Raw genomic sequence first — 13,287 nt, 5'->3', positions numbered from 1 at the left:
AGAAGTGGTGGGGCATTTTCCCCAAAAACAAAAATCTAAATTAAGTACATTTATTGAACAATCAGCAGTAGTCACATTATTTTGTCAACATCTAATAAAATAATTGACATGATAAAGGAAGCAACCACATGTTGCAGCATAGGTTTGTAATTTCTAGCTTTAATTCAAGTCTACATTAAGAGCAGACATTCCTCATCAAGGCTCCACATAGTGGTGATGCATAACACCTATTTATTTATTGTTTCAATTACATAAGAAAAATATAATAACTAGGACAAGAGTATGTGTGATGCTGATGATGAGGAGCTGATATGTACTGCCCTTCATTAAATCCAAGTCCTTTCTTTACATTAAAACTATGTTTCGATATACACATATCCACAACAGTGCATTTTTTAAGTTGTTCCCCCTTTCCGTCTGAGGAGCTGGCAGACACAACAGGAGCTTCTGGATGGCTCATGAGGGATGAAGAGAGACCGCCCTCACCACAGGTGGGTTTCTCGGATTTCTGCAATCACCTGGCTGGCTTTCTGCAACGCCTGGAAATAAAGATAAAAACAAATAAAATAAAAAGAGGGTAATTCATTAAACTCTATTATTCCTATAGCCTCAGCGCATGCCTTCTGGGTAGATAGTGGAGTATCTAGTACTTACACACTGAATGCTGTCTTTAAGGCAGGTGCCCATATGAACACTGAAATAGATTTTGCTTGCTGTAACACATTAAACGATCCCTTCCTAATGTGCTCACAATATAAGGGTGATAGGGGACAAAATCCAGGGTACTCATTCTGAGCAAAAACATAGTCAGTAAGAGTAAGAAGATATCTACTTGATTTGTCTCACCTCAAACTGCTGAAGCCGCAAATAAACTTCAGATAAACTTAGAGCAATGACTGCAGCTGTTGTCCCCTATCACTTATATTGAAATCGCTTTAGGAAGGGATCTTTTGTTGGCCAGTATAACCCCTTTTTGTCTCAACATCTTATCATTTTAATTGGGGAATCAATAAAAGATTTTATCTGGATTTACTTCTTTTAGGGATACTAAAACAATGTTGTTGTTTTTTTAAAACATGCCTAGGTCAATGACCGAAACTCAGTGCAGACAGTGTGCAGGAAGTCAACCCTTTTTCACGTTTATAAAATATAAAAGTGAAGTAAATGTTTTAATGAGCATATGACTGATCCAGGCAGTCCATTGGGACACTTAATGAATCGGTTACCTTGAGCATGTCAGCGGCCTCGTTGCGTCTCTGAGCCATGTCCTCGGACTCCGTCAGCAGGTCATCCAGCAGGCCCGTCTTGTATAACTGACCCACCAGCTCACTCTGCAGGCAGTCCTTCACATGGTTCACCAGGAAGTGCATCACAGCCTTCGGTACACTGAGGCCAAACAACAACAGAGGGGGAAGAGACAGTACAGCACATAAGAAGGGACCAATCATGTCAATATTTCAAAAATGGTATCATGGTGGGTGAAAAAAAAAAACAAACAAAAAAAAAAGAGACTGATTACACGTGTACCTGTCCTGGATGTTTTTCCGTACAATAAGGAAGTATGACTTGATGAGTCTCTCAATGACCTCGCAGTCCCTCTGCTCCCGAGAAGACAACTTCCTGGACACTGGAACAGGCTGGTAAAGAAAAAATTATTATTACTTATTATTTTTTATACAAAAACAACATCTAAATGTGATTTCAGTTGGACTTTAATGCATTAAGTTGGATGTGACCAAGCGCTAACCTTCAGCAGCGCTGAAAAATGAGGCCTATGCAGAAGTGCCAAAAACTGCAGTTCATCGAGTGGCCACTTGAGGCTGGCTCCAAAAGGGAGTCAATCCCCATAGACCCCCATTTTAAAATGCCTAACTTTACATCAGAAATTGGCTCTTCAGAAACCTATGGGTGACGTCACAGAGACTACATCTATATGATATACAGTCTATGGATATGACCAGGAAAATATATGTTTAATAATGGGGAAATGTGAAATAAATATAAATAAAATAATAAAAATTAAAATAACGTTTTGACTGTTCTTTTAAAACTCCAATACAGAAAGTGCACATGCTTTAAATTGTTAACATGCCATGCTTTGAAGCGGTTACAAAATCACCATGCTACTATGAGACATGGATGATGTCTTGACCCTATGTGTGTCTACAAATGCAAATTTCCCACCACATCTAGCAGGTTGACAGCGTAGCCCTTATGTGGGTTTGCAGGGGGTGGGGCCTGGAGCATGGCTCTGTCAGTAGCTGGTCCGTCCTCTCCCTTCTTCAACATGCCCCTCCAGTTCCCCGTCCCGCCGTCTGTCTGCTCGCTGGCAGCGCCGCTCTGAGAGCCACTGGCTGCTGCCTAAGGGGAGGAGAGAGACGAGGTGAGGACGTGGGATGAATCCTGCACATGCTCAGGCCCACACACACACACACACACACACACACACACACACACACACACATGCTCAGGCACACACACACACACACACACACACACACACACACACACACACACACACACACACACACACACACACACACACACACACACACACACACACACACACACACACACACAAGGTTAATACATTATACACACCGTGCACAGAGGTAAAGAAAATGAATGTTAACTTAAAACAGTTTTAAATAGTAGCATGCCCAAGCCTTCTTTGTCTTTACTTTAAAGAAGTTCATCTAGAGTATTGTTCATTTTTCTAACTTAGAACTGAACAAGTAGGAGGACTGCTGGAAACCATGACAGGTAGAGTACATAAATGATTAAATGATGATTGGATGATGGAACATACATATATATGATATGAATATATATATATATATATATATATATATATATATATATATATATATATATATATATATATATATATATATATATATATATATATATATATATATATATATATATATATATATATATATATATATACATATATATATATATATATATATATATATATATATATATATATATATATATATACACACACACACACACACACACACACACATACATATATATATATATATATATATATATATATATATATATATATATATATATATATATATATATATATATATATATATATATATATATATATATATATATATATATATATATATATATATATATATATATATATATATATATATATATATATATATATATATATATATATATATATATATATATATATATATATATATATATATATATAAATATATATATATATATACACATACATATACATATACATATATATATATCCCAAAATAAGATATTTTGCTCTCTAAATATTAGAGATGTTATGATACCAGTATCGGAAAAGCCTCAGATACCGCCTAAAATGCTGGTATCGGTGAGTCCTGGAGTTTATGCACCGATCAATAGCACGTAATTTAGCCCAGAAGAAAATCTACTTCAAAGTACTTTCTGTACGGTTGTTTTCTGTTCTGGCTCACTATCAAACTGGACAATAAAAGAAAGTTCTAGTGTGTTTATTCTCTGCGTTTGTTAATGTTTCACAAAGAGTTTAACCTGAGCCAGGCTGAACAACACATATAGAAATCATATCACATCCATACAGGGATAGTAGTATACAGCTGTTAAAACATAATCAAATATATGTATTTTTTAACACGCTGGTATCGGACTGGTACTCACTATCGGCCGACACGCGAGATCAGGTCTCAGAATCGGTGTCGGGAAGGAACATCTCTACTAAATATACAATTCTGATCTGTTTTTCTATATTGCCCACTCCTACCAAGGCTAATACAATTTGTCTTAATTCTAAGTAAAACAGCACATGCCAAATGAGTATAACTATATTTTAACAATAGAGAATATTATATTAGTTGTGTGTTGTTAGTTGTGAGCAAGCAGCATGCAGCAAAAGGGAGGTTAGATATAGATAGTTACAAGGTGAAGGTTTAAAGGTCATTCAGATCTGGGTAAAAGTGCCCCTCAAATCCCACGGCATTCTCAGGACACATAAAGCCCAACCACCTGCTGCAACAGGGGTTTGGGTGAAGTACAACACCGATGACGCACGCGTCCAGGCGCAACGCAATATGTATACATAAAGTCAAATGGGATCTGAGTATGGTGTAAACTTGGGAAATAAGGACGACAGTAAGGGCTTGGTGGTGGGCAGAGGTCAAATGTGGGCAGGCAAATGTGGGACACACCTTGGTGGCCTCGCCCTCGAGGGTATGAGGCTCAGTGGGAGAGAGAGAATGCCCACCTGGGCCTTTAAGGGACTAGAAAAAGACAACACCAAGAAGAAAAGAGTGGATAGAAAACTGTCAGGAGCTACGGACAGAGGTGTGCAGGTCAGTTAATGTGAAGGGAATAATTGTGTTAGATTTAAAAGGCCCCCTCCAGTGTATTGTGACATTTTTATATTACATATTTTTTTGAGTCATTTCCTGACAATGTTGACTAACCACACTGTTCACCAAATACGTTTTGACCAATAACTTAATCATGTGCTCAAAGTTAAAAAAAAAAAACACAACTAAAAACGGTAATATGACGTATGACTATAGTAGAATCTGCAGGTCATACGTCATCCTACCGAGAACATCACCATGCAGCGACAAGACAAAGTCCCATTAGAGAATAAAAAGAATCACAGTGCAGCCCGGTGCAGTGTTGGTGCTGGGGCCTCAGGCGAGAGCGGACAACGCTGGTGCACGGTGCACCTCCAAATGTCGACAACATGTCTATTTATCCTACGGTGTTCTATTGCTGACATGCAGCGGTGCGGCAGCAGCCATAAAACCACCTCACCAGGAGGAGACGGTAAACAAGGGAGGGAGAGAGATAGTCTGCGTTGTGCCAATTCTTGTCTCATTCGTGGTGTGATAAAACAGTGAATTCATCACATTAAGTGCCATATCGTGGTTTTCCAAGATGCTGTAGCTGCAATATGGTTGACATAGTTACGTCCAACTATTATCCACATCCCCATTCTCTGTTTGAGAAAGAACGTTAACTGTTGGACAGGAAGTAATACTGGCTGGAAGGGGCCTTTAATACGCAAGAATTTTGAAGTTGGTTCATTCTTTAGTGAAAGTGGATTGAATCTTTGTAAAAAGTCATTAAAGTCTGTTACAAACAACTGAAAAACCATGGAGACTGACTGTACCTTGTCTCTAGGGACAGCAGAGGACAGGTCTCTCATTCTGTTGCGTCTCTGCTCCTATAAAAAAGAAATGCAACTCAACAGTTTTCCATGTCTCAAAAACATAGCTACATAGATTCATATATTTTTTGATAACACAAGCTTTTTTTTCTCTTTGGGAAAAGTTTGAATTTAACACTGCCATTCTTTGTTTTCACCCTTTTACATGCATTCATACCTGCTAGCTGTACAGAGAAATATTGAGAATTTCATTATTGGCTGCTGAGCACCTTACATAGCTGAGAAGACTGTAGTTGTGCTGTTCTCCACGATGAGATTTGTAATGTCAAATGATTAAAAGCTGAGAAATGACACAGTTAGCATGATCAGGCTGAGATCCTGGTTAACCCTGCAATTTCCCTGGCCAGTTAAGGGGGCAGCAGAAAGAAATGTGAATATAAGTCCAATATGTACTCTCTTTTAACTCTGTTTTTAGTTTTAACACTGTCTTACCTCTATGTTGTTGTTCATGAGGCCACAGGCATCGGCAAAGTCAGGGTGCTTTGTGTTGATATAGGCCAACTCAATGGCAACCAGGTTGTGAACCTGAAAACATATATTGATTAATCACTACTAGGAGGTCCATATACACCCCTTAAAAATGCTCAGAGGTATTTAGTTTGAGCAGGTCCTGACCATTTCATTGGTGACTGGGAGCCTCTTTCTGAGTAATGAGGTGACCACTTCTACTATGGCATCATGGAGCTTTGGAAACCTCAGCAACTCCTGCAGAGATAAACCATTGTCACCATTGTCATAATTAGTGTTTGTTTGTATTGAATACTCCAGTAGAATGGCGTGGTTAGTCCAGAGCGGGACAAGAGGTGACACCGGTTTTGTGGATTTACAGCATGCCTCTGTGCTTTTGTTGTTAATGTGTATCTGTGTACGTGTGACCGTGTTTCTCACCTGGGTGCTGTAGTTGCTGCAGTGCTGGATAATCCTCTGCATCTCCTCGTGAACCAGCTCCACGCAGCGCAGACTGGGATCCTCCAGGCGCTTGACCTGTCGCTTCACCAGCAACTCAAACGAAACCTCGGGCACGAACAAAGCAGGCCTCGGGCCCTGTCAAACCCAATGAAACCATAAGTCTTCAAAAAGGTGCCATTTACAACACAGATTACAAGTTAAAGAGGAAGCAGAGACCCACCGTTGCATTTCTGATTGCTGTCAGCACATCGATGGTTGTCAGACCACCCAGAGGATCAACGGACTCCAATGTGCGACCAAATGTTTCATGAAATATGTAACAGATTCTTGCTCCACCACATCTGAGAGAAAGGAGAGGAAACTACATTTTCATACAGACAGAATTAACTTGAGCATTTAGGATAGTATTGATGCTAGCACCCCTTAGTGGTGTATAAAGGTATTATGAGAATTGTGTAACTCACAGTTCAGTTGTCTCAATGTATTTGGCCGTGCCCTCTATGGTGTGGCAGTACTCTGCAGCAAACTTGGTGATGAGCTGCAGCAACGTGGAACTCTTGTCCTCAACAGGTTCCCCATAACTGTTGAGTAACGACTGGTACTGCGATGCCAGCACATTGATCCTCGTCTTCAGATCAGGAAGACAGTCTCTGATGTGGTGCATGAGTAACCTATGATACGATCACGAAATCAGTTTACACATTGATTGGGAAACAAAGAGGATGCTGCCCAAACAGCACAGATTTACTAATACTAGGATGGGGTGGATGCCATGTTATTTCATTGTGTGTGGCCTCTGAGATCAGCACTTTAATGCACACATGCCTAGTCAGAAATACGGCCTCCGATTCGTTGACAGATTTGACACTATGCATCATGGGATACATCTTGCCCTGCGTAGGCTTCAGCTAACGGCAACAACAACAACTCCTTTTAATACGGATGAATGAATAGTTACAGAAGACATTCCTTTTTGGATTTATTAGTTTTATAATGTGTGCATGGAAGGCTTGCATCATGTGGACGCGCTGACAGTATACTATAGCTTTAAGAGCCACTGGATTATTTACATGATCTTATTTTGTGTGTATTATTAACTATTATATAATTAATTATATATATATTTTTTTATTATTAGGTATCACAGTTATTGTCAATAACGTTTTAACCTCAAATGTACAAGGTCAATAGGCGACTCAAACATATTGTTTATTAAATTAAAAAACAAACAGTCACTAAATAAATTAATTAAAAATTCAAAGTAAAATTGAAATTCCAACTCCATACCGGTTCAATGTTCTGGCCAGATATTTGGTTCCATTTCTGTTTGCAAGGGAGGGGTATTTCTTTTGTAGGAAGGCGTATTCATCACGGATGGCATCCGCCACCAACTTCTTCTGATTAATATCCAACTGACTCCTAAGAAAATGCACACACAAAAGAAATAGGAGGTGAGTTGGTCTTAGACATGGCTTGTTGTGGATGACCACCACCACCAACCACTGACACAAACTCTCAGATCAAGGTGATATTAAAGGAAATGGTGTATAAGAATCTGGTGGAAAGTATTTAATTTTTCTACATGGTCATACAAATCTGAACGTTAGGAATACATTTAAATGGCAGAGATAGCAAATATAGCTAGTTAAAAAGCAGGGAAGCTCCAGATTCAACCAAGTGAGAAATGTAAATTAAACATAAAGAGTGAAGCTTTCCAGATTATAAGCAATCCTTCCCACCATCTGTGTTGTTTGTTGGTACTGTGTCCCTGCCATTTGTTCTCAGCTTTGTATAGTTATTTTTTTTTTTTTTTTTATTTTGTGGTGAAGCCAACAATAAAGTTTGTTCCTTCTTACCTTCCTTCCATTCTAACTAATTACCTACAGTAATGTGGCAGAGAAGTGCAGTGTTACCTATTAACGACTCCAATTATGCCCAGTTTGACAGGAATGACTCTGCCCATCAATACATCCATGGCATCTGTGCCAGCATCCATCAGATCCAGCTTGGTCACCACTGCTAGCGTCCTCCTGCCTGAAGACAAAAGGAATCATACATACCGGTCTACAAAAAGTAAAACACTGAGGCTGGAAATGCATAGAGTACATAACATAAAAATAAGGGCATATGCTGATATGAAGTCAATTTTCTTTTTGTAGCCCAATATCACAAAATGGCTTCAAGGGGCTTTCAAATCTGTACAGGATACAACACCCTCTGTCTTTGATTCAGATAAAGATAATCTCCCCCCAAAAAGCCTTTAACAAGGAAAAAATAAATAAATCAAAAAACCTTAGGAAGAGCAACAGAAGAAAGTGAAGAATAAAAAAGAAGGCCATTTACCATCAGGGTCAACCTCACGAGCTACTTTGAGGGCCTCTGAGGTTGCCATGTCTGTATTGGCAGCAGTCACAGCCAGGATGATGGAGTTGGGGTTGAAGATGTACTTGAAGATCAATTCTCTGATCTGGAGCTCTATATCTTTGGGCTGGTCTCCCACCGGTACCTGTTTTAACAAATACACACACTTTGACTTCAAACCATGAAATCATCAGCAGGATCATTTAGAGTTAATAGAGCGCTGGACACGGGGAAGCAAAGGGGAAACCTATCTCACCTTTGTAATGCCAGGAAGGTCCACCAATGTGAGGTTCACAACGTGTGGTGAGAAGATTCTCAGGTGAATGGGTTCATTACTAATACCCTGAAAAAAAAAAAACAACGTTGGTTACTCTTAAAGGCTGATTTTGCCTCAGAGGTTGACTGAAATCTCAGTTTGATGCTGATATTGAGAGACCATCCAGTTTCTCCATGGATATCATTTCTCGTCTGGCAACTTTTGATTTCCTCTTAATGGCCGTAATAAGCATACCTTGTTATTGCCAGAAATTCTTTGTGTTTCTGCTTCAATTTCTTGCCTGATCTCTTCGAAATCTGTGTAGATCTGGAAGAGCAATTTAACCATGAAAGACCCAATATGTTAGTAGCAACAACAACACAAGCAGTAGTTTTTGATATTCAAACAATAATAACAACATAGAGTGACACAAAAATAGGACATGACAGGGTTAGTTTTCAAAAACACTTCCTGTTTAGTGTCATGAGGCTATCTGCACATAGAAAGGGATTCTTTGTTAACAAATTATGAATGTGGACCTCAAGAGACACAATTCAATCTTGGAGGACATTTGCCCAACAGCTAAACACATATATGTGTCTGATCTCATTACAGATTAGGAGAATACAGCACACATTCCACATAATGTCTTCAAGTAGCTAATCCATGAATGTCAGTGAATCAATAAGGGTCCAGAACAAGGTACTCCATGAGACGCAGTTGATCAAATATTCAGATGTTTCCATATACAGTACAGCAGTGGTGGGAGACTCTATTGATAATATTGTTATCTGGCAAGGACATGAGGGTGACAACCCTACCTTGTTTTTGGTGTGTAGAAATTTGCCCCATTCCTCTCCATCGATTCCTGCAGAAATAAAAAGTTGAGGACAGATTTTTCAGTTACTAATATAACAGCTGTGGCCTTGAGATCAGTGTTTCTATTATTACCAGTGCTAAGTTTCATAGAAGGATATCTCTGTTAGCAAAAAAAGGGATGGAAAAACTCCTCAGAGCAAAACTCCATAGCTGAAGAGTGAAAAAAAGAACACAGTGTGACAACTGTTGTTTTCACACAACAGTCATGAAAGCAAATAAAAGCCTAAAGCAAAAAAGCATGTGCATTTGGGGAAGCAGGAACCTGGAGAGTCTTCTAAAAAGACTGTCTGAGGACATCAAAGGGAGATTTTGAAAATGTAAAACTAAGCCCAAAATTATTATTTTCGACAGGAATCTGCTCATTTACTTTGTCTAACATCAACTGACAGAGACCAGCCTAAATTGAGGGGAGAGTGTGAACTGAGTAAAGTGAAGCCACGTGGTTTTGCAGCTTTGGAAAAGCTACACAAATACAAGCAGGATGGGCTAGAATGGGCAAAAAAGACTGGGGAGGTTATGTAATATACAACACAGTAAGGCAAAGAACAAGCAAAAGGAGACCTCTGTAAAGGCGTCCATTTTTCTTGGATTCTGTGGCTAAAGAGAAATGACAGGAGACAAAATGGTTAGCCTGGCTATCTGCAGCTCCTGCATGCCACTGCAGCAATGCAGAGTGACCATAAAGCCTTTACCAGAGGACTGCATTGAATAAATGCTGAATCTTGGCACAAGCCAAGTCTCATTGTAACACCATCAGACGCATGCCCAAAGGTCTGAGACAGCCACATCCCATTAGCTGACCAGTAAAATAAATGTGTTAGACAAAACCTGCCAGGATCTTGGCAAATTTTCCTGCTGTTCTTTTCAATGAGAGGTGGATGTTATTAGTGCTAAGTTAAACTGCTATTCTTTTCACAATATAAAAACATTCCATAGTTGAATAAATTATTATTATAGCACTGTAGCAGTGACGTTTCATGACAATAGAAAGTGAAAATCGCCATTAGATTTAAATCTTGGCCAGTGAAGCATAGTACAGAAGCCAGATGGCTGAATTTAAATGACTTAACAGCTTCCTGTCTGAATCATGCCCTAACTGAGACATCCCCATACATTGACAAGTGGATTGTAGTGGTACACCACTTAGTCTGCTACATTTCCTTATATGGTTTTACCATATTTGGCCAGGGCAATATATCGGCAGATAGCTTATTGATGATATATCATATCAGTGTAAATGTGGCTGATAAGTAACATGAAATTTCAGTACAGAAATGTCAAACTAGGTTTGAAGTCATTTAGAAACAGCGTCATCTTTACGTAATTTGTCTGTTTTTTAAACATCCAAATACAAAAATCAGTATCTGCCTCAAGAATCCAGCACCAATCTGGCCATAATGCATGTACAGTATATTGCATATATAAATACTGAATATCAAATAGTTTGTGGGAAAAGATTAATATGTAACAGCTCCACAGGTACAGAAATAACAGAAGTGACAGTGATGTTACCATTCTCTTCACTGGTTTTTCGGCGGTCCTCTGGATCGATGTGCACTAGCTGTAGGATAAGGGGCCGGCGTGTGACGATGCCAGTGCCACGTGGCAGAACGTCCCTGCCAACCAGGCTCTCTAAAACCGAACTCTTCCCACTGCTCTGAAGACAATAACAACAACAACGTCATCATCATCATAAACAACACCATTAGTGGGGAGACTGAAGTATTAATGACGAGTTTGACGAGAGAAATCAGTCTTCTTATCGTGCAGATACAGACAAAACACACTGTGCTGAGGTTGGCTGTATTTGACCCTAGTTCTTTATGCGTTACTTCAACGCTTTTAGCCAGTTATCACTACAAGAACTTTTTCCAGAGGCACAGAAACCATTTCAGGAACCTTAACTGTATTTTGCCTAGAAGACCTCATTTAGTTAAGGGCCCCAAACATGTTCCTGCTCAGCGGGTAGTACTTTCAGCTGGCCCAGGGTATTGGGGTGAAGTTAGCAGTGCTGAACGTCACTCACTGATCGAGAACAAACCTTGTAGCGTCTTCAACAGTACAATTTTCATTCACACAAGCACCAGGTGCAACTAAGAAGAAATTTCTGGTTTATTGGCATGTGTGGTCGAGTAACTCCTAATGAAATCTGAAATACCCCACTTAGCTAGCGGATTCCTCTTAGTTAGACTGGTGCCAATTCCCCCAGTAGGAGATGAGGACTAAAACGTAATAAGTTACTTCCTCTGTAGCAGTAAACCTAATGTTGTTTTGACTGATAAAGGTAGGCCTATTAATAGTCCTGACAGAGATAACTGATACTTGGCATCAGGTCGAGCTGTCCTTAACTGAAGGTATTTGCAGATCTGGGCCTTTGTGAAGCCCTTGCAAGGACAAACATAACAAATCAGGCATTTAAAATATCCCCTGGCTTTCCGTCTCACTGTAACACAATCAGACGCTTGCCAGAAAGTCTGAGACAGCCACATCCTATTAGTGGACCAATTAGGCCGAACGTAGTTAGGGGGACAGGGTGAAAGTGTATAAGAGAAGAAGAAAGGTGTTGATTCAACTTCATGGCCATTAGTAGTTTGTGTTGCTGTTGAATTGTACGGTGTAATATCGAGGTGTTTGTAATATGTAATTCACCCCATTTATATTAATGATGGTAGACTAACAAATATGTATTAAGGTAGGTCTTTTTGCAAGGCTTTAGTTTTAGCTAGGTGTATTTAATAAACATTATATGCTATCTTAGTATATTCCATTGACTGTGTGTGTGTGTGTGATAATGGAACATATTTTTTAATATCCAACATAGCAAATCATGTTTTCACAGAGACAGAAGCCTGATAGTGAGAATATGAGGAGAGGAATGTGTGTATGTTTAATAATCCATAATAAATAATGTAAATAGGAATGAAATATTTTAGGATAGTGATCTGAAGGCTATGTGGATAAATGCTCGTTCCCTAGCTAGCTAACTGTTGACTGTCAGCCAAAAACATTGCTAGCGAATGTACGTTAAGTTTTTATACTGCAGTCACATGTAGCCAATTCTATTTTAGCTGCTAAGTAAGTTAGCTTAGATTTAAAAAGGTTACGCTTATGTCAGGCCAGTCTACACAGTTATGTATACTACACCTACATGAAACTTAAAGAAAAACTGAGGTTTACATACCAGAGGTAGCCAAAACAATAAGTTGGCGCAGGCTAACTAACTTGCTAGCCATAAAGCAAAGTGACGTTTCTCACCTGAGTTCCCACAACAACTATCTGCGGCAGTTGAATTATGTCTGTGCCGACCGTGTTAAATACATCCTGCAGTTTGTTTACGACAGGTATGAGGGCCTCCATGAGCTCCGATACTAATCCCGACCTGTCAGATAGGCAACTTTATTTACTCTGCAGCACAGGGGTACAACAAAGTCATTCAATGTCTCACGGCTAAAGCTACTGGCGTCTCTTTGGAGGATATACCAACAACTGCGCATACAGTTGCTCAGACTTGAATCATGGGAGTTGTAGTTTACTATAGTCCCACTCAACATGCCTGTGATCGGGGTTTGACTTTAGCTGAACTACATTATCTACGGGTGACATCATACTCGTGTTCTACCAATGAAAAGAAAGACAATTATTTTTCCTC

The 13,287-nt window shown here is 39.3% G+C and overlaps 1 protein-coding gene across 4 annotated transcripts; it reads right to left on the bottom strand.

The window, feature by feature from the left end:
- Positions 1–34: 34 nt before the first annotated feature.
- dnm1l (dynamin 1-like) lies at positions 35–13,170 on the bottom strand. 4 transcript variants are annotated; one of them, XM_028584184.1, is made up of 20 exons: positions 12,894–13,170; positions 11,151–11,295; positions 10,200–10,235; positions 9,581–9,627; positions 9,015–9,086; positions 8,760–8,846; positions 8,486–8,648; positions 8,056–8,176; positions 7,430–7,561; positions 6,607–6,813; positions 6,363–6,483; positions 6,122–6,277; positions 5,849–5,938; positions 5,666–5,758; positions 5,177–5,230; positions 4,215–4,286; positions 2,185–2,361; positions 1,528–1,637; positions 1,227–1,386; positions 35–539 (listed from the first exon to the last, which is right to left on the bottom strand). In XM_028584184.1, exons 1-20 carry the CDS (start codon positions 12,993–12,995, stop codon positions 483–485), a joined length of 2,202 nt encoding a protein of 733 aa, XP_028439985.1. In that variant the 5' UTR covers positions 12,996–13,170; the 3' UTR covers positions 35–482. The 4 variants fall into 4 exon arrangements, with proteins under 4 accessions (XP_028439985.1, XP_028439987.1, XP_028439986.1 ...); XM_028584186.1 differs by lacking the exon at positions 4,215–4,286; XM_028584185.1 differs by lacking the exon at positions 10,200–10,235.
- Between the last annotated feature and the right edge of the window lie 117 nt (positions 13,171–13,287).

This window comes from Perca flavescens, chromosome 8 (assembly GCF_004354835.1).
Source record: "Perca flavescens isolate YP-PL-M2 chromosome 8, PFLA_1.0, whole genome shotgun sequence".
Classification (NCBI taxonomy): Eukaryota; Metazoa; Chordata; class Actinopteri; order Perciformes; family Percidae; genus Perca; species Perca flavescens.
This window is presented reverse-complemented; position numbering and strand designations above follow the sequence as displayed.